This window comes from Phocoena phocoena, chromosome 15 (assembly GCF_963924675.1).
Source record: "Phocoena phocoena chromosome 15, mPhoPho1.1, whole genome shotgun sequence".
In the NCBI taxonomy this organism is placed as follows: Eukaryota; Metazoa; Chordata; class Mammalia; order Artiodactyla; family Phocoenidae; genus Phocoena; species Phocoena phocoena.
Window position 1 is genome coordinate 12,934,946 of NC_089233.1, and position 21,913 is coordinate 12,956,858.

The window sequence follows — 21,913 nt, forward strand, 5'->3', positions numbered from 1 at the left end:
TGTTTTCCAGAGAGATAATTATATTTTTTTGCAAACAATAGTTTTGCCTCTTCCTTCGGTTGTAGGTTTGCTGTTGGTCTTCAATTTAAATGACAGGAATCGTTTGCTTCCTGTAGGTTTAGTCCACATTGTCTAGAACACGAAATGCACCTGGTACCCTGTTTTGGTTGAGGGGGTGTTGATAGGGAGTCATTTTTCAGTTTACTTTTATGATCGGCTTTGTTTGTTTCTTTAAGTCAGTTTTAGTCATTTATATTTTTCATAAAATCCATTTTATTGTAAAGTTATTAGTATAAACGTGTGCTTTCTGTTTTCTTATTTCATATAAAATATACTCTCCGTGCCTGTTAGTCATACCACTATTCAAATTTCCAGTTTTGTTTGCTTTGCTTTTTTTCCCCCTTGTTCAGACTGTTTTTAAACATAAGACCAGTTTAAAAATTTTCATAGGTAACATGATCACAGGATTCGAAAGTTTAAGTATGCATGTATGTAGACAGTAAAATACCTCCCCCTCCCCCAGTCCTCTGTCTCTCCAGTTCTCACTCCTCCTCAAGCCCCCAAACAGGTAACTCACTGCTGTTGGTTTCTTGGGTATTCTTCCAGAGCTGCTTTATATATAAAGTAAAATTTAATACATTTTCTTCCTTTTTTTTTTTTTTTTTTTTTTGCGGTACGCGGGCCTCTCACTTTTGTGGCCTCCCCCGTTGTGGAGCACAGGCTCCGGACGCGCAGGCTCAGCGGCCATGGCTCACTGGCCCAGCTCCTCCGCAGCATGTGGGATCTTCCCGGACCAGGGCGCGAACTCGCGTCCCCTGCATCGGCAGGCGGACTCTCAACCACTGCGCCACCAGGGAAGCCCCCTTCTTCCATTTTTTATAAAAGCTAGCATATGCTCTACATTGTACATATAGAGCTCCTCATTCACTTGTACAGCTGCAGTCTTTTCCACTGCATGGATGTACCAAATCCATTTGTAACCAGAACCCTAATGATTACATTTGAGTTGTTTCCAAACGGGCGATTCAAATCGTGATGTTGTCCCACTGTGTTTATAGACCAAATTCTTACTCATCAGTTCAAGGGAACTCCATGAGTTTTTTGGCTAAATGTTGCCACATTGCCCTCCACAGAGGTTATAGGGTTTATATTCAACTAGTAAAGTAAAAGAGAGTCCAATTTCCGCAGGGAACTTGTATCCAATTTGAAGTAAAAATCAAGCACATTTTTCCTAGTCTACCCTTACTATTTTTTTTAAGTATTGTGTTTGAGTCAAGTTTCTTGAGATATAATTTACATGCAGTGCATTCAGCCTTTTTACTGTATAGTGTAATTCAGATTTGCATATCTTTTATTTATAAGCATGATGTTATTTTTATAAACACAAAAGAGTAATTTTAAAACCCCAAAATGTAATGAAAAAAGCTTCTAAATAAGACTCGTCAATTTGCACGTTCTTATTTCTTTCGCCTCAGCACATTCCATCTTTTGGCAAATTCAGAGCACACTGAGCGATACCAAAAAAAATTTTTTTTTTTTTAATGTGTTCTTGCCAATTTTGGAGAAGCTCAGTAAGACAAGTGGACTGTCAGGACAGAAGAGCTTAACTGGGAAGACGCATTTATTGAATAATTGAAATGGAAAATCATTGCCAATTAGCCACAAAAATGCATGAGGCCTAGTCTGTGCCTCACGAGACCCGTGCAAGTGGGGGATCGTAAAACTGTTTCAGCCCCAAAGTTCTTACCAGCCTTCCAACCTGTCGGCTGCCTTGGTCAGTAGGTTGGGGCACCAAGTGTTGATGGATTGACGATAGCTTTCAGATTGAGCTGAAAGGCCGTGTTCCAGCGACAATTTGTAGCTTTCCTAACCCTTTGCACTGTCTGTACTTAAATATTTTAACTGAATCCTGGATTTATCATTACCTGTTTTGTGTTAGGGGGCAGCATTGTGTAAGCCATAGAAAAGTCACTTAGTGGTGGCAGAGTTAGCACTAGAACTCTGCTGTCTGGTTTATTCAACAGCAAGCAAGTTCCTTAACTTCTCTGGGCTTATTCCCCATCTAGTCGAAGAGGGTTGGATAACATGCTTGCTAGCTACTCACAGAATGGTCTAAGCATCAGCATCACCTGGGAAATTCTCAGAATGGTGGACTCTGGAGCCCTGCTCACCCCCAAAGCTGCTGAATCCGAATCTACATTTGAATCTGATCTTCGGGGCTTTCTTATGCACGTTAGAGTTTGAGAAGTGCTGGGATGGTCTCCCAGATTCTGGTCTTCTTGCAAAATTCTGTGATTCTCGGCTTCCCAAGCCAGTGGTTCCCTACAAATTTGTAGGGTTCGCTAGGGAGGTTTCGGTCTTACCGGTGTACCTTGTTGATCGTCAGGGATGGCAACACCGCCACAGTCTCAGCACCACTCCTCTGACTCTAGCTGGGTTTGGGTTGGTCCTGAGACGGTAGGACAGCAGAGGAAACATAAGCACCAACTCTGCCTTTATGGAGCCTTGGGAAGCGAGCCCAAGCCTGTACTGTGCCGCCTTTTTTTGTGCTGTTAGACTTTCCAGGGTGTTAGTGCTTTCTGCCCCAGACCTAACCAACCAGCCTGCATTATGTGAAGCCTGTGGTTTTCAGTGAGCTCGTATAATTGCTTGCTGTGGAAAATCTTGTGAAAATGGTAGAAAAAAATGAAAAAGGAGCAGAGCCAGGATCCCTAGAGCTGGGTGTCTGCAGATAAAGGGTCTTCCTTTGTGTTGTAGGAGTTCTTCTTGTGGCTGAAGGGGGTCTGTGTCCACATCAGGAATCTTGTTCTCTCTCAGCCCTCAGGTTTTGGAAATTCATAAAATGTCAGCTTATCATAAGCAGAGATCTTCCTAGCAAGGTTCTGAAGACAGCACTGGAGAGAAACGTGTGTGAGTAGGACGTCAGAAGTCTAGAGTTGCTTTTCACCAGATGCATCAGATGCTTTATCCTTTCGTACCTGAGCCATGTGAAGAGGGGGCTTTCTTGGCATCCTGTTTGTGTAATTGTTCCACACTGTCTATGGGACTTATGGAGAGCCAAGTTCATATTAGCTAAAAACGTGGTTTGCTTATAAGCCCACCATTTGTTTCTACTTTTGTGCATATTACAGGTTTGATCTGTTTTACCAGAAGAACACAAAAATAATGGATTGCTTTGATGCAAATTCCAGGGAAGAAAAAAATGACATGTGTAGATGCAAGAGGACATCAACAGAAATTAATAGGACCAGTGAGAATACCATGTATTCTTCATACTTGATAACAGTGAGATTAGAAGAGAAAGTTCATGCCCAAAGTAGTTCGTTTAGGAATACCCTGAAACACCACCCTCATTTCAGAGAATATTGTGATCTATTCTCTTGCAGTTTCTAAGCTGTGTAATAACAAAAGGATGGATTTTTTTTAAGCGCAAAAATGCAGGAAAGGTAATTTTTTTCCCTGCAATGTATGCAAAAGTACTTACTCATAAATCAGTCCACCTCTTTGTATTTAATGCCATATTTGTCTTTCATTATTCTGTTAGAGGATTGTATGGAGTTTGACTTACGGGGGTAATCAGGTAACCCCTATACTAGATGTGGCATGGATCTTTTGACCCTTGGAGGGAAGCATATCTTTTAAATTCATATAGGAGCATCTGTTGTCTACATTTCATTAGTGACTGTAGAATTTGACTTACATTTCACATCTAGGCTTGGTCTCAAGTCCAGCATCACACCCCTTGTCCTCACTTGGCTAAGGACTCCTCCAGTGGTCCAGAGGGAATTCTTTAAGAACTCAAGCATGTGTAGTTGACAGTAAATTGGTCTAAATTCACGTTTGCACCTTCGATCTCAGAGCCTGGGATCATCCATAGGAGGAGAAAGCCTCGGCGGTAGGAGGCCTGACGTTTGACCGGAAGTTTAGCCCTTGCTAAACAGAAAATTATTTCTCCAAATGTCAGGCGGGCTCCGTCAGTCAGAATGGAAAGGGGGAAGGAGGCCAGGCCGATAAGAGACATCTGTGAGGCTAAATAACTTTTGCTTCGTGTGGCTACTGCAAACGCTTCTCCTCTGTGTAGTCAAGAAGTATGTTTGTTTTAAAAGGAGAATCAACTTGTTGGCTCTTGTTTCTGAATTTTGCCGCACAAAAGGCTTTGTCAAGGTTAAGGGACGCATTCGTTTTTCAGAGTCTGGTGGCTTCAGCCGCTTCCTGGAAGGCAGCCTTCTCTGGCTGGTGGGCCTTTCTCCCCCAGGGACACGGCTGCTCCCAGCGGTAAAGACAGGACAGCACCGGGGACGGCCCAGTGGGCACAGATGACTCGGGCCCGGCGTTGGCTTCCACTCACGCACCTGCCTGTGCTTTTCTTCTCTCTGCTCGCCCCGCACAGATCCGGAGCTCGGTGTCGGCGCGCTACCCCAACACGACGGCCGCGATGCGGGGCCCGTTGTCCCCAAGATTTCGGGTCTAGAGAGGAGCCAGGAGAAGAGCCAGGACTGCGGCAAAGAGCCCATCTTTGAGCCCGTGGTGCTGAAGGACCCCCGCCCTCAGGTCCCGCCGCCCCAGCCCCAGGCGGAGCCCCCGCCCCGAGCGCCTTCTCCGGACCCCGCCTCGGGGCCGCGCGCCGAGCCCCCGCCGCCGCCCCCCCCGCGCCCCGGCGCCCAGCCTCCGCCCGCGCCCCCGGAGGCCCCGCCGCAGCCCGCGCCGCCGCCGCCGCCGCCGCCGGCGCCCCGGCCGCCGCGGCCGCAGTCCCCGGGGCCGCTGCCGCCCCAGGCCCTCCCGCCCGCGCCGGCCCACCCCTCCGCCCAGAGCCTCCCCCAGCCGCTGTCCGCCTACAACAGCAGCAGCCTGAGCCTCAACAGCCTCAGGTGAGCCGCCGGCCCGGCTTTGGTCACCTTCTGATGGACGGGCAGCTGGCGGTGGGAGCGGGGCCCGCAGGGACTGCGGTGTCCTGTTGGAAGCTTGATCGCAGTGTTCTCAGCGAGGCGGGGACGCAAGACAGGGACGGGGCCTGAGGGGCCGGTGGGACAGGGTCTCTTGGGAGCAGGACGGGATGCGTTGGGTGGAGTATGGGCGGTGAGGACGTTGTCAAGAGCTAAATATCTACGGAGGCTCCTGAGAGAGTGAAGGCAGGAAGGGGAAGAAGGTTCAAGGGAGGGAGAGTTGAGTTGAGGGCTCTGTGCCCGGGAGCCCCGCCGGTTCCCCGGTCAGAGGCAGGGAACGGAAAGCCAGGGAGATGGTGCAGTGTTGAGAATCTTAAAGAGAATCTTAAAAGGAAAGCTCTTTGCCACCACAACCACCCCCCGTCACATCTCCCTGCAACTCCAGGGGCGGGAAGATGGGGACCAAGGAGTAATCTGGTTTGAGGAATTTCCACTGTGATTTCCTTCCTCCGGGTGGGTCACAGAGGTAGAGAAGAAACACGCCAGGTTTAGGGAGAGAGAGGTGTTCCTCCCTGGAGATCCAGGCACTCTTCCGTCTTGTCTTTGCCAGAGTACAAAGGAAAGTTTACAAAGCAGCACAAGGAAACCCGCAAAGAAAAGGGGAACAGGGACCCAGGGCGCAGGCCTCAGTGTTGCCCACCCCGGCTGGTCCCGGGGTTGTCATTCTAAGCCCCCGCGCTTGGTGACTTTGGTAGTGTTTTCCTTGTGACTGTGACGGGTGACTGTGGCGGTCAAGAGCCTTGCTCTCTCCTATCTGCAACAGGGGAAGGAAGCTGCCTTGGCAGGGGCCAGGCCCATCTTCTGCCCCCGAGGCCACGTCTGTGGCCTCCAGACCACAGGGGTGACGGGGCACCTGACCCCCTGGTTCCCCCTTCCCTGTGCTTCTTCACAGAGGAGGGAGCAGCTCACCGCGCTTATTGCTTTCCACTGACGTTGCCCTGTCACAAGTGTGGCTGGTGCAGGATGGGAGGGGGCAGCTGTCTGGACGTAGCGGCGGCTTGGGGCAGCAGCTCCTATTCTGCTGTGTCCGCAGTCGTGGGGGCGGTTTAGAGGAGCTGCGATCTCAGCAGAGGCTCTGCGCGCACAGGGGAGGGTCTGGGAAGAGGAAGGAGCAAGAGAAAAGGTGTTGAATGGCTTTGGGCAGGGACATAGGGGTCGTTTTAAGCAAATAAATGGCTTACCTCTTTTGTTTTTCATTTCTTTCGTATCCCAACAGCAGTAGCAGGAGCAGCACCCCAGCGAAGACTCAGCCCGGCCCCCCCCACGCCTCCCACCACCCCTCGGCCTCCCCATTCCCCCTGTCACTGCCCAACCACAGCCCCCTGCACAGCTTCACGCCCACCCTCCAGCCCCCCGCACACTCACATCACCCCAATATGTTTGCCCCTCCCACTGCCTTGCCTCCTCCACCACCTCTGACATCAGGGAGTCTGCAGGTGCCCGGACACCCGGCCGGGGGCACTTACTCAGGTAGGATGGACGAGCTGGCCTGGCTTCTTCGTGCTCCCACTGTCCCCTCCAGAGGGCCTCGCCTGCTGTCTGTGTCGTCCCTGACGGCTAGGTGTTATCCACTCACGATTTTCTGCTTTACTGTATGCCTTCTTGTAATCTTCCTCCGGCCCTCTGTAGGCTGAGATTCAGCAAAAATACGTACCAACACCCATCCCAACCTGGCATGACAGTGGCCTGGAATCGGACACTGCCAGAGAGACTTTTCTGACCAGGGTCATCCTCTGAGCAGTAAAGCACAGGTTGTCTGGGCCCTGTCACCTGGGCTCCCATTAGCTTGACAGAAAAGCTCTACACATCCCGTGTCTGTTTCAGGCCAGGATCTTAAGTCACATCCTTGTTAGCTGACTAAGGCCGCCTACCGTGGGTGGGAAAGAAGATGTACTTTTTGTGAGCGTATGTCCCAGCTTTTTAAGGACACACCTAGTGTTGGATATTGGGTCCTTTTCTCCTCACCTGTATTAATCAGGCCAAGGGTTCATCGTGGCCATGTTCTACCACCGATACAGAGAGCCGTGGAGCAGAGGTTTATGTTGGAAGAGGGCATGCGGGGTCTGTCATGGCATGTTGCCGTGTCGACAGCTCACTTTTATTAGTCAGCCAGTCACTGCTCTTCAGCACTTCAGTAGGTTCATTTCTTTAACCCTTGAGACGAATCCATGGCACAGGCAATGTTATTGTTCCCGTATGAGAGACGAGGAAACCGCGGCACAGATGGCTGATTTCCCACACCCAGGGTCACTCAGCCGGCAGTAAAACAGCTGAAACTTGACCTCTGGCCGTTCGGCCTGGACTCTGTCCGTGCACCCCACTGATGGGCCGCCTGTCCCTGAAAGCTGAGACAGAGAACAGAGTGTGTGACTGGGCCTTACCGTCCATTGCCTGGTCGGCTATCCCTTTCCACTAAGGGCCCGGCCGCACCCCTGAGAGCCCCAGCTCCCGCACCCTGGCTGGGCGCACAGCCCTCCGTAGTGAGCTACTTGGATGTCCTGTTCTGAAAGAAATTACCGTCCCAAGGAAAGGTGTCACCCCGTCCGTGTTCTTCTCTTCCAGAGCAAGACATCTTGCGACAGGAACTGAACACGCGTTTCTTGGCCTCCCAGAGCGCTGACCGCGGGGCCTCCCTGGGCCCCCCACCCTACCTGCGGACCGAGTTCCACCAGCACCAGCACCAGCACCAGCACACGCACCAGCACACGCACCAGCACACGTTCACGCCCTTCCCCCACGCCCTGCCGCCCGCCGCCATCATGCCGACGCCGGCACCGCCCATGGTGCGTACCCCAGGCGGAAACGTGAGGATAAGTGGAGCGCGACTCTCTTCTTCTGCAGCACGGTGGGGTTGGACCAGGCCGTCTGGGCACAGGAGATTGGCTGGGGAGCAACAGCTGTTCGGGGGACTCCCTTGACCTTGCTCAGCTCTGCTGGAGAGAAGGGGATGTGCCCTGCTCCAGGCAGCACTGACCCAGGGCCTAAAGTAGGAACTCTTTGCTAGACGGTGATTTCTAGCACTGTGGGTGGAATTTATTCTAGATGCCCTCGAAACGGTCACATCCAGTGTCGGTAGTTAACTTCTTAAGGGCGATTTTGTCTTCTTGAGCACCTTGGGGAGTTGTCACCAGATGTAAAAATGTATCTGTCAGTGTTCAGCGCCAGCAAATAAATGCTCACGGAATCCCGGGAAGTCGGGAAGGGCTGAGGAGGGAGAGAGCCATCAGGAGACTTGGATGGCCCTGGGTACCCCCTCCCCCAATACCCGCTCTTTCGGAAGGTTTTTTAAACCGGCTTTGATGGAGGTGTTGTATTTCCCGTATTTCATAAGACAGCGCCCCCAGTCTGCTATTGTGCTCTGCCAGCAAGTGGTCAGGGCGCGATGAGCCCTGCAGGGTCCGAACTCAGCCTTGTGGTAAGAGGGACCACTGGCAGTGACACGATTTTGGCCTTGCCTGGGGACTAGCGCATGCCGGGAGGACCAGTTGGGGTTGTTTTTTAACTTAGGAGCTGTAAGTAATAGTAGGATACTAACTGTTCTGAGATAGATGCCTGTCCATAACAGTGACTATTAGTGTTTTACTTATTTAATTTTTAATATTTCAGGAAATACTTGATTTTAAGGCAATTAATATAGGCATTGTGAGGATAGATTTGAATTCCGCGATTCACCAAACTTTGCATCCTCTCTCTCCTCCCTCGCTCTCCCCCATTTTGTTCAACTTAATTTTTTTAAATATATATTTCAAAGTTTATTTTATAAACTATTTAGGAGCATATTAGAGGTAAGGCCTTGGGACCAAAATTTTTTTCCTGTGATAAATCCTGTATCTGTTTTCTGGATGAACCGTACTTCTCAACAGTTATTTAGGGAAGGAGCTTATACCAGTCTGAGTGAGCTGTTTCACAAAATAAGTTAAATCTAACTGAGGGGAGTTACAGCCCAGGATGATGACATTACTTAGAAGAAATAATGGTATTTTCTCTTTTCTGCTCAAAAGAAAGGTTCTAAGACCTAGCCCAAATTGCCTTGTATTTGGGGGTAATACATTTCAGAAAACAGCTGAATGCACAGTTCTGCCAAAGTGAAGATGAAAACGGAGGGAATTCTCTGGATAAATCAGATGCAACGCTCACTTCTCTCTGATTCATCTGAACAATTGCCTCTTCTCTCCAGTTCAGATGTTTGGTGCGCGCCAGTCTCTAAACATAGCCTAGAAAGAAAGCCGCTCTTGTGTGGCCACAACCTAAATGCACTGAATGGGTTTTCGCTTTGATTTTTGCATTCCTGTTGATTTCTTGTCAGAGTGACTCGAGCTCAGAATGGTTTCATATACAGTGAGGTTACAGAGGCTGATGACAGTCTAACGGCAGAGAAGCTTGCTTCGGGCTACCTCCACTGAAGCAGTGAACAGAAATGTAGATTCTTTAAGTAACTAGCTTTTGCTTTGATCCCTTTACAGTTTGACAAATACCCAACAAAAGTTGACCCATTCTACCGGCACAGTGTGAGTCTTGTTACCATGCTACCCATTTAATGTAACTGCTTTTCCATTTTTGTGCTCTCACCACAGATCAGTAAATGACTAGCAGCCTTCCTTAATCATCTTTGCAAGAATTCCCATTGCTCCTCGTCACTTTGGATGCTTGCTTTTTGTGACGTTTGCTTTTGGTAAAGATGCAGTATCATCTTCTGAGTCAAAAGGTCATAAGCACTCCTAACACTTTAAAGCGAAGGTGGACTTCACTGGCAACCAGGCCTCTGTCCTGCAAAGTGGGGCGCCCGCAGTTAAACCCTTAGAGTTTCAGGAGAGTCTGAAATCACAGATTGCAGTCTTCGGTCGAAATGTCCTTAACACAGAATTCCTGGAATTCATCTTCGATTATTTCCTCCAAGGAAAGTACCATATCTTTTTGACTCATGACTTCAAACAGCAAATTTTCATTTCTTCTAGACCGACTGTTGATCCCTCTTACACACAGCTGGTATTGTTCTCCTGAGCTCGTTAAAACTGCGACTAAAAATACTATTTAAACAAAAGAAGATCTTAAAATTGAAATGCATGATTTTTTTTCTCTTTAAACTCTTCTTTATTTAAAAAAAAAACAAAACTTTTTTTTTTAATCGTTTCATGCAATTTTAAGAGTATGTTCTGGAACTTCAATTGGCAACAACCTAAGTTATATGTTCAGTTAATTACAAGACGTGGGCTTCTTTTATAACAAAAACCTTGAATATCTTACCATGATATTTTGATTATGGAGTGTATACTGCATCATTTTTACCTGAAATTTTGCAAGTTTTCTTTGCTCAATGGTTTATTTATATTTTTTAAATGAAACCAGAAAGAAGGAAGTTTAATAACTGCTTGTAGCCATGTTGATTCACCGTGTTAAACTCTTCTTGCTTTGATTTTTGGATAGTGTTACCTTACTGTTCAAATAGAAATGCTACTTAATAGATCAGCCAAGCCTGTGAACTCATTCATGCTTTGAACTAGATAATTAGACACTGTGTTAGTCCTAAGCTGAGAAGTGAGCTGAGAAGTCAGGACGAGACAATATTAGAAATCAAGTGAGAATTACTTACGGAGAGACATTCAGAAATGGCCTGAGGAGAGCCTCTTCAGAAAGGGATGAGGAAGGTGTATCTGAGCACCTGGGCCCCCCCAAGTTCTTCAGCACTGTTCTGCTCAGGACTGTGACACGAAAGCATTTTTCAGATGGACATGCAAAATGTAGTAGAGCTGTGGGTTTTCTCTTTGCGTGGGTTTCATGAATGGTACCACCCTTAATAATCACCAGATTTCTGCCCTTTGTCTATACTTGCCAAGTTCAATTAAGGACCAGCTAACAAAACCATTCTCAGAGAAAGTTTAGCTGCTCTGCTGGCAGTTCAGTTTACTTCCTAGGACCTCATGCAGTGTCTTTTCATATACATATTCCACAGAGAATCCTAGATTTAAGATGAAGAAGTCTGCAAGCCTGAATTTTTGGAAGGTTCATGTTTTATTACTTAGGTAATTCAGACTTGTAGTCAGGAGATGGAGTAGTCAGCTATATTCGAAGAGGCTCAGTAATGGACTAGAGCAAAATGAAAATGGTGAGAACACCCAATTTTTTAATTGAAAACATTAAAGGAAAACATACCCACCTGGAGGCAGAGTAATAGGAATTTGAGCGCATTTTAGTGATGTGTTTAATTACTCGGCTTCATACAGTGTACTGGGGGAGAGTTATTTCATGTTATTAGTTATAGTGGATAATATATAAAGTACTTAGTCTCCCCTGCTTTGGGGACTGGGATGTTATAAGGGGAATTAAGATACAATGCACTCAAGTATCTAAAACACAATTTTAGACTTAAAATTAGTTTAAATGAGGGCGCTTGGTTTGCAGTCACTGTTTAAGTGGATTTAGTTCAGTATCAATTAGTCTGAAAAACTTTGCTGCATCATTGAATGGGAGCAAAATGAAATAAAGACCAACGGAAAAAGTATGTGCTCTGAAAACAGGATTGTGAAATGTGGATTTCGGCCATTACCTAGAAATAGCTCACATAAATGCATTATTAGGAAAAGCTTGAATTATTATTGTATTTTTGACATATTGTGTAACCATAAGGGTGGGACATTCCTAAAACATCTGTATGGTGGTTTTTTCAAAGTAAATGGAACCAGAGTGGTAAAATCTCAGAAACTGAATCTTTAAGAGGAGAAGATGCGTCTGCATTGTCTTCAGTACTGCTGTATATTTCTCTCCTCCATTGTGTCCTCTGTAAACTATCAATTCAAGAAAATTCGTATTGTTAATTCAGAATCATTCTTCTCCCTCCCCACTAAGTGGTCAGACTGACATGTCAGGGGATTGGCTTGAATAGCCTTCAGTGGGCTTATCCATCTTATAGAAAAATGGGTGGCTCTGTGGAAAGTATACTCTGAGTCATTTTATTTTCCCCTTCCACAAATATTTGTCATCATTTTAGACAATTAAGTTGTCCTCTGGAACTGCCACTTACCAGAACAACCTAATGAAGCAAGGATTGTGAATATTTTCTCATTTCCTCAAAACTATTAAAAGTCTAAAAGTACTAATTGAGTTTTAATGGTTTAAAATCCTGGAATCCATAAAGACTTGCTTCTTTTTTCTTCCTTTTTTTTTTTTTTTTTCTTTTTCTTTTTCTAATTAACTTGTCATTTTCTGGGCATCTTGTTTGGCTCAGCACCCCCTCCTGTTTTTGATATGCATTAAAATCTCCAACCCTTTAGGACTTCTATCCGATTTAACAATTAATAATTAGAAAAGCTCCCTTTCTAATGATGTCCTCATCTGGGACATCATTTGTTGGCTGATTGATTCTGAACTACTTTTAACTTTTCAAGTTAAGTATTCATGGCACATCTGTGTGATCATTTCACTGTGGCTTCTTGACTAATAGCATCAAACTGAAATTACTTGGCTTGCTAATGTTGATGTCTTTCTGTGGGAAGGGAATTGGAACATATCATTTGCCTCCTACTAAAATCTTGTCTTCCCCCCTTCTCCATCTTTGGCCACAGCTCTTCCATTCTTACCCTCCTGCTGTATCGGGCATCCCCCCTATGATTCCGCCCACTGGCCCTTTTGGTTCACTGCAAGGAGCATTTCAGCCGAAGGTAAGAAACTACATCGAAAACACACCTACGTACTTGTAAGTGGAGCCTGGGGCTGGGGCTAGGCAGGTAGCTTCCCATCCTCTTACCTGCCAGGGACTCATTTTTCCATCCAAATTGACCATCAATATTAGAGTGTGAATATTTTCTCCTAGTCCATTTAGGTTTAAAACTCAGCCAGAATTTAATTTTTAACCTGTGCTACCCATGTCATCTCAGTTGAACTAGGATTTCTTGTGCTCTGTAAAATATACAGGGAAAAAAAAAAAAAAAATATATATATATATATATATATATATATATATATATATATATATATATTTTCCCCCCAACCCCCACCCTACCAAGATTGTGGACATAAGCTTCTGGTCAGGAATTGTATGAAATGTTGGATAAGCCTCCCACCCCGCTGTCAGGGTCACACTTCCCAAGGTCAAGACTGCCATCCTCGTGTGAGATGAAGTAGCCTTTCACCCTTTATGATAACTGAATTCTTTTCTACCTAGCCAGAGATACGCTCCTCCACTTGGGCTAGAGTTATCTCCGAGGGCCAAAATAAAGGCGTTAACTCTCAGAACACTACCTTTTTGTGACTTTACATCTACCACGGCCGATACTTGATTCTCATGCCAAAAAAAGCGAAATGTATTTCTCATGTTAGCAACCATTCTCAGATTGTAAAGTAGGAAATTGTGCTGTGTGATTTTGGTTTTCTTTTATTCCCGTCTCATTTCAAAGCCAAAACACAAATTTTGGGCCAGAGTCTCCCAGGATGAGCACATAATATACTAACAAAGGCATGCTGCCCTAAAATTAGAAAAGAGGAAAAAAATTAAGCATTGGGGATGGGATGGCCACACCTTAGAAATCACAGGGACCTGCATGGAATCGCAGCTCCTGTGCCCAGTTAGACCTCCTCAGGCCTTGAGGATGGCCGGTCTCAACACCTCCTATCTGGGGATAAAATGATGGTGGTTTTTAAACTCCTTCTGCCATCAGCTCTTTACTACCCTCTCAGACCCTGGTCTGTCCCCTCTAGGTTGCAGGAAATCTCTGGTGCATCCCCAACCAGACTGGTAGGTCACTTAATAAATTAGACTATTTCCCTTACTCACAATTATCCAATCACACAGAAAACTACATCTGGGCAAGAAAGTGTCTCTCCTGGTGTTGAAATAGGCCTTTCCAGGCCATCTTACTGATTGAATATGTAGATTGCAGTTCATTAGCGGAATTCTTCATATGTATGCAAATCAGGCTGTTAACAACTCCAGCTTAATTGTTAGCTGTACAGCAGCTGATTGCTTTTCTTTCTTCCATTCTTTCTTTCCCCCCCCCCCCCCGCCCCCCCCCCACCCTTCTCCTTGTAGGCGAGCCTGGTGCCTAAACTCGGCAGGCTCTTTTTTCCACACGAGTCAACTTCCCGGTGTGAAGGGATTCATAGAAGTTGTGGTTTCTTAAATCAAATACCTGGTGAAAAATACTCTAAATCCTCTACCCACTAGAAAGTGGTGCCTTGTGCCTCCAGTGGGCTTTTCGTTGTTGTTAATTCAAAGGACAAAAGCCTACAGATAAGGTTGTTATCATTGATGATATTTAAGAATGGTGTTGGGAATGGGAAAGATGGTGCAGAATTACTTTAGAAATCACTTAACAATAGGTCTGTGTGGTCCCCAAATTAGGTTCTCTTGTCCCATTCCCACCACTGCTAATGAGTAATTACTGAGTGTAATTCCTTGTTACCGTCTGCCAGTTAAAATTGAGTCAGCTTAATGTCTGTAAAACACGTTCAGTTATTCTGAGGGGAAGCACCTGATAGAGCAGATTATAATGATGTTCACTTAAGCATTTCTTGGAAGGTTTGGTGATAAAGCAAAAGCCCCACAGTGACAGGGCTGTCAGGAGCTCGGTAGAAGATGGATTTCAGGGGGGGGCTTGTATGTACGTTTCGCCTCTCTCTGCCTGGAGATGCCATTGCTGGAGAGGGCAGACTCTGGTCAGGGTCCCCTGGGGAAACAGGAAGCGGGGTCCTCACGAAGAGCATATGTGGTCACGGAGGAAAATGGATCCGTTAACTCTTGTATTCCAGAAAGAAACAAACAAAAAAGGGACGTTTGAACTCTGTCATTTAGAACGAAAGGAAGACCTTGCTTTCGTGTCCCGTGTTATATGCTTCCTAAGCTGTGGTCTAATTAATTTGTAGACGTCCAACCCAATCGATGTTGCTGCCCGACCTGGGACGGTCCCACATACTCTTCTCCAGAAGGACCCGAGGGTAAGTGCAAGGTCAGGCTGGGTCTCGGGTAACACAGAAGATGGCATCTCCCCAGGACAGCCAGCCCAGGCCTCACACCTTCCTCAGCCCAGCCGAACAGCTGCTGCCTTAGCTCTTCCTTCTAGTTTATGGAAGATGCTAGTTACTCTTAGAAAACGGAATCTCCCTTGCGGCCACGTGACACCAGGGCAATGACTTACCACGGGACAGAGGGAGAGCTTATGGTCTAAGCCCAGGAGTCCGACACTCTGAGCTTGCGTAGTTTCCACCCAACCAGCCTTCTCTGTCTCCATCTCCTGAAATTTCTCTCACATGCCAAAGAAAGCGCTACGCGCTTTTCTTCCTGGAGGTCATTGTACTACACAGCTCTTCCGGCCACTCTACTTGTAATGTGGTATGGACCCTTTTGTCCATACCACATGGACAAAAGGGTCCATACCACATTATCTGGAGCTAAATAAAATATCCATTATGATTTGGTTGTGTTATTTATTCATAACGCAGACCAACTCTCAAAAAGAATTTGAAGTTACACAGTAGATATAATCTTGTCTCGTTGATCGTTATTATCTTCATAGTAAATGGGGGAAAAAAATGATTACCTTTTACAATATTGTCTTTTTCCCTGGATAAGGGCAGTCGGAAATTGATAACCAGAATTAGGTAGATGTGTAAAATGACTCAACTGTGTAAGTATTTGTATGATGTTTAGTGAACTTCTTTAAAACGTCTTATACCTCTAAGTGACGTACAGTCATCAGATTAAGGATAATTATTAAAGATAGCCTATTTCTACTGTGTGTCTGGAAAGGACACTTCTCCTTAATTATCATTAGTATCCAGTCTTTCAAGTCCATGGGCTGAAGGCCCTTCTCCCTTAGACCCATGTGGTGAGGTTTGGAAGGGCTGCTCTAAGACAGTGAAACTCCTGAGACGTGTAATGGGAGCAAATCGTGTTGCCAGAGGGCAAATCACTATTGATTAAACTTGCCCGGGGGCTTGTCAGCGTAGATGTACCAAGGCTTGTGAGGTGGGGGAGGGGCGCTTGGCACTTTTGATAGTGTGAAAATGGGTTAATTATTCTCTAAAAGGGCTTCATTTAAAAGTAAAATTCTAACATTTTAATTTCCCCTCCTAATGAAGCACTACAAATTTCTTAATTAGAGCAATTGTTTGAGTGACAGGCATGTAACCAAGTTGTCATTTTCTCTTCACAGTTGACAGATCCTTTCAGACCTATGTTAAGGGTAAGCAAGCTTCTTCTAGAACTGTTTTGCAACCCCTGTTTGACTCCCGGAGGGTTAAAAATACAATTACAAGGAAACAAGCCACAGGAACACTGGAGTAAAATGTTGGAACGACAGTGGTCAGGTTTTTCAGAGTGCGATTGAAAATGGCCTAAATGGTTTTGCTTTGAGCATTGGAGGACGCCAGGCCACGGAGATAAAGCGAACAGATCAAATTCAACTGAGTCAGATTCTCTTGTCAGTTCTGGCAAAAGGTTTGACTTGTGGAAAACTTACGGGAAAGACTTAAGCTATAGGCTGAAACTAGGATTCCACTGAGCTCTACCATTTCTCTTGCACCTAGAAAATACATATCCGGGTCTATTTATTTTGGCTGGTGGCTGCCTCTTTCTGCACTAAGTGATGCTGACTTGTCACAGCCATTCGACCCTTTCCTCTGGTGCAGAAAAGAGCTACTAGAAGGGGCTTCCCTGGTGGCGCAGTGGTTGAGAATCCGCCTGCCAATGCAGGGGACATGGGTTCAAATCCTGGTCCGGGAAGAACCCATATGCCGCGGAGCAGCTAAGCCCGTGTGCCACAGCTACTGAGTCTGCTCTCTAGAGACCGTGAGCCACAACTACTGAGCCCACGTGCCACAACTACTGAAGCCTATGCACCACAACTAAGAGCAGCCCCCTCTCACCACAACTAGAGAAAAGCCTGTGCGCAGCAACAAAGACCCAATGCAGTCAAAAATAAGTAAATTTATATTTAAAAAAAAAAAGAAAAAAGAAAAAGAGCTACTAGAAGTATTGGTTTGTCTTGAGAGGTCTGGAGCATGGCCAGCAAATGTCCTCTGAATAAATGCTGACTTCCTTGGTGTATGTGGGGAGGGGGGGCGGGGATGATGGATGGTTGGATGGAAGATGGATGGATAGTAGATTTCTCTACTTAAACCCTTTCTGGTGCATATAATCAGATAATTCAGTTTCTCCAAAGGGGGAGAAAGGAGGATGGTGTCATCACTTAGGCGATTTCAAATGACCCATAATTTCATTACAAGAGAACTGAACCCAAACTTGGATTTAAGTATATATTTCAGAAGCAGCTCCTTAATATAGAAACCGGAAGTGTCTGTCCTTTGCCGGTGTAGGAATGGGGCAGTGTTTCTTCTCATCCATCCTGTTGTTATGGAGCTGATGTTCGGAGCTTACGGGTGGATTACGTAGCAGGAATACAAGTGAAGTGGCACGACGTGGTCCCTGCCCCCCAGGTAGTGAGACAGAGCTCACAGCTACTGCACAGCTTAGAAAGCAAAGACGTGAACTAGTTTGAGAGACAGGGGTTGATGCCCTCCCAGAGGGCGGGGCAGGCACTCACTCTGTAGAGGCCTAGAGAGGAGAAAGGAGTGAGTTCTCTTCTCTGTTTCTTTTTTCACTTAGAAATGAACCGTGCCACCCAGCACGAATATGGGCAGTTGACTCTTAGTGAAGCACTTGTGGGAACTGGGCTTCAGTAAAAATGTGGTGGATTTCTTTGTTCCACTTTGGGGTTTAAAAAAAAAACCCCCAGTGTTGGGGGCGGTGACACAGGTTCTGTCCCCTCTCTTGCTTTCGAACTGGTTCACGGACATGCACTAATTAGTTCTTCTGAGCAGCCAGTTCGCATTACGGCCTGGCCAGGCTTGTTCAGTGGGGCTTCACTCCACCAGGCCTGCCAGCTGGCGCCAGAAAAGAGAGAGAGAGGGGGCACAAAGTGGGATTCAGGCTTTGCCACGTTATCCTTGGTAACCAGGGAGGTCCTCCTCGGGGCTGGTTTTCAGAGGAGTAGCTGCCGGCTCGGGCTCCCGTGGCAGGGGAGGTACAGCCCACTGGGGCTCTCTCCAGCCCGGGCACCGGACTGCTGCTGAGAGAAGGCACTTGGAGGGGACAAAGCATCTCGTTTCGTGGAAAACGCCTCTGCAGCTAGAACCTGCTGAAAGCTTTGGGGAAATTGAAGGGGGTTTTCTCAGAAAGTCTTCCTTCTGACCACGTTGCTCCTTCTTGTTGCAGAAACCAGGGAAGTGGTGCGCTATGCACGTTCACATTGCCTGGCAGATCTACCACCACCAACAGAAAGTCAAGGTCAGTCTTGCCTTCCTAGCCTTGGGGAGGGGTGCCCACCTGCGGGCGTGTGATCTCCCGATCGAGGAGGCATTGAAACAGATTCTAAAGTCCCACCGGCAGGCAGGCAGGCAGGCAGGGTCAGGTATCTCTTGGAAAAGCTATTTGGCAATCTTGCTGTTAATTAGGGAGATCACCAGCAAATAGCAAAAGAGAAGCAAACTGGTAACATCCTGATGTTTTGTTTATTTTTTTAAATGATTTTGTCATCTTATTGATCCAAAGGGCCTCCATAGATTAAATCCTAAAATAAAGGTTTGGGGAATCTAATTATAGTCACAAGTACTAGTATGGAACATAGTATCTAGGAAGAGCTGTACACGAAAAGTTTTCTTTCTGTAAGAATTGGTACATTCTTCCCCCCGCCCCCCGCCCCAGGCATTTAGAAAAAAAATTTTTTCCTCTTCCATTACGCTTTATTATAGGGTATTGAATATAGTTCCCTGTGCTAAACAGTAGGACCTTGTTATTCTTTTCATTTTATGGCTTTGGAAAAAAAGATCGTTTATGCCCAATATGTTACTCATTTAGGCCTATATGATGATTCCATTAGCAATTCATATTATTAAAAATTCCTCTTCTAGAAGCGGTATTTGGTTTACAATGACCTATCCCCACCCTCCTTCGTCCTCCTGATGACCAATGCCAGAGGTCAGACTACAGTCAGTGCTTGTCAGAACCGCCATCTGGCTGGTTACCTTACCTGTCCTGGGGAGATTTTTCTTCTTTGTCTGTACTTTCATCATATAGACGAATACATTGCATGTATTACCAGGGCTTTATGATGAAATAGAAAACAGATGAAGAACTTCTGCAGATGACCAGATACGGCATCACCAGTCAACTTGGGGACCAAACTAACTGACAAGTCCAGATTTTACAGTCTGAGTAACTATACCAATCAAGGAATTCCAGTACACTTCCGCTGGAATCCATATTTTCATGAACAAGCTTTTAGTCCTGACGGCATTCGGGGGCCATCATCAGAATAGAAAAAGAGGGAGGGCGAGCTAGTCATCCCAGAATTTTTTTTTTTAATGGTTAAACAATTTTTTAAAAACCTACCTAGTTAGAAATTAAAAAGCCACCCTCAGTGAATGAGGTCACTAAGGTATCTTGCTTTGGTACCAAATACCTGCTGTTTGTCAGAATATCCCGTCGGTGAGTTTTGCTCACCTTGACATTAGAGTTAGGTGAGGCTTTATTAGAAACCTCTTGGTTTAGCTTCGTTAGAAAACGCATGTGCTCTGAAGAGCTATAACTAGATTTTGATGGTTAGTTCAATTCACTTTTGTTCTGGATGAGGTGGTTAGCGGAACGGTGGGTAAATCACGTCCTCCTGGTAACTCGTTTGGTTAAAAGCGATGAAGGATGGCATAGGTGCCACTTTAGCATCTTCCTTTCCACAAGCGTGTCCCCAGTGACTCAGAGGTTCATTATCCCAATTCAATTAGGAAGACCTCTTGCACAGGAGATCGCTGTTCATCTTCCCTTTCCGGCAAATTCTTTGTAATCCCCAAGCTCCATTTTGCTTCACGGACCTAAGTTGTGGTTAATGGAACTGTGCTGTGTACCGTGCAGTATTAGCACTAAGTAATTTGGCAACCAAATTAAAGGAGGCACTCAAAACGTTTTCATAGATTCATAGTGGATTAGCAGCTTTGTTTGGGGGGTTGGCTATTACTTGCTAGTGGGACTTGCATGAGAGAACTCCCTGTAGGTTTGAGCAGAAATTGCATGGTCCCCTTTCTCTGTAATGTTCATTTACTCGTTCTTTTAGCCACTCACCAGATACTTCTTGGGAGAGGCCCCTGCTCGCAGGTTCTTACTGCTGCAGGCTCAGGGCATGCCTCTGTCCCGGTGTCCAGTTGCTCAGAGTTCAGTAGTGAGGATTGGCGTGTGTAGAAAAAAGGGTGAACCTGTGATCTGCTTCCTGGGGTGTTGCTGCCAGCCTGGAGGTTTCAGGTGGTTTTCATCCTACCTGGGAAGGATGGGTGAGTGGGATTGCAGGATGGTGTAGGGTTCAGCGCTAGGGGATGGCAAACCCCTCTTGTCTCTGACTCCCGCACAAGTTAGATCACATGTCTCCTTGGCGTTACTGTGTGACAGGACAAGGATTTACGCGTGGCAGAACATGAGGGGGTTGGAGGGGGAGTGGGGCCAAACGGACAGAGAACATCCGACGAGCCTAAGAGATGGGAAAGGCGAGGTCGGAAACCGAGGAAGGGCCGTGAAGGACTGGGAGCCCGGAGAGCTTGAGAGGAGGGGGCGAGGGGAGGGAGATCCGGAGCCTCGGCCCCAGGCCCAGGTCGAGGGTCGGCGCTCTTCGGGGGCGGTGTGAGGCCAATGCCGAGAAGGCTGTTGAGAATCGAGAAGGTGGGGCAGTTTGTAAACCATGCCGTAGGAGAGGCTGCCAGCCTCCAGAGTGAGGCCAGGAGGAGCAACGAGGAGGAAGGTGATGAGCTGGTCCCTACAGCCTCAGAGGAAGCTGAGCTGACAGGTTAGCGCAAGGGCGGATAAACAGACGGCAGCTGATGGCAAGGAATTCACAGCAAGAGACGTTCTGGAAGGTTTACTGGTCTGGCCTGATCTCTTCCTCAGCTAACTGGGAGTGTAGCAGGCACAGTAAAAAAGCCCCCGTTAGTAAAATTAATATCCCTACTTCATTAGTGTTTCTTTAAAAATATGTAACAACGATCGTTTGAAAATTAGCTTGTAGGCATGCAAATATTTCTTTATAACTTGCAGCTACTAATGTGCTGTGATCTGTTAGAGCATGGCAAAGAGTCATTAAACAATTAATTTACACAGCAGAATCCCTACTAAAATGAGCTTTAAGATACTATCATTTAAAAACTTGCTGAAAGGAGCCTTTGCGGCAAATCATAAACGACTTCGGAACGGTGGTGGTTTCAGTAACTGGGACATGGTTCTGTCCCTCAGACCCCTGTAACCTCAGAGACCGAACCCGAGTTTTGCCCCTTGACATTTCTGCTATGAACGGCGGGCCCCGCTTTTCTGGCATTGGAGGGTGAAATGGTTTGTGGGTTGCTGTGTTCTCACAGCGTTTGTAAACTTGAACCTGACGAGGGCTCAGGGCCCGAGTTCATCGTGTTGACTCTCTCGGTCTCAGGCTCCTCCTATTAATGTTTTTCTTCCCTGCTGTTTCTCTTGGGGTGCCATCCTTTCCTCCCCCCTTGCTGCTGTAGAAACAGATGCAGTCAGACCCACACAAGCTGGACTTTGGCCTGAAGCCCGAGTTCCTGAGCCGTCCTCCGGGTCCCAGCCTCTTTGGAGCCATCCACCACCCCCATGACCTGGCACGGCCTTCAACTTTGTTCTCTGCCGCTGGTGAGTTCAGAGGGGAGAGCTGGGGAACGTAGTTCTCAGGTAGCTAGATAAGTTATATCATCTGAGCTCTGGGCCGCCTGAAAACTATGACGTATGTCAGTTTGCAAGGCAGTATCACAGCGCATCTCGGGAGATGGGCCCTTCTCCATGGATGCGCCCCCCTTCCACGAAAGAAGGGAAAAGACCATCTCTCCGTTCGGGGGTTCATGTTGCTTCGGCTCATTATTTGCTTCTCTATTAAACCACTATAACTCACAAGCACGTCAAATGCTATTGAAAAAGATCTGAGAGCGCGCAAGGGCCG

The 21,913-nt window shown here is 46.6% G+C and overlaps 1 protein-coding gene across 2 annotated transcripts in view; it reads left to right on the forward strand.

Moving 5' to 3' along the window:
* AUTS2 (activator of transcription and developmental regulator AUTS2) overlaps nt 1–21,913 on the forward strand; it is a 1,117,528-nt gene that overhangs the window by 1,085,972 nt on the left and 9,643 nt on the right. The window contains exons 7-15 of one of the 2 annotated variants that reach the window (XM_065892407.1): nt 4,391–4,868; nt 6,160–6,413; nt 7,506–7,726; nt 9,407–9,451; nt 12,503–12,598; nt 14,799–14,870; nt 16,088–16,117; nt 18,148–18,219; nt 21,468–21,609. In XM_065892407.1, the coding sequence (XP_065748479.1) occupies nt 4,391–4,868; nt 6,160–6,413; nt 7,506–7,726; nt 9,407–9,451; nt 12,503–12,598; nt 14,799–14,870; nt 16,088–16,117; nt 18,148–18,219; nt 21,468–21,609 (1,410 nt within the window). The remainder of the gene's footprint in view (nt 1–4,390; nt 4,869–6,159; nt 6,414–7,505; nt 7,727–9,406; nt 9,452–12,502; nt 12,599–14,798; nt 14,871–16,087; nt 16,118–18,147; nt 18,220–21,467; nt 21,610–21,913) is intronic. The other variant, XM_065892408.1, reaches the window with a different exon arrangement.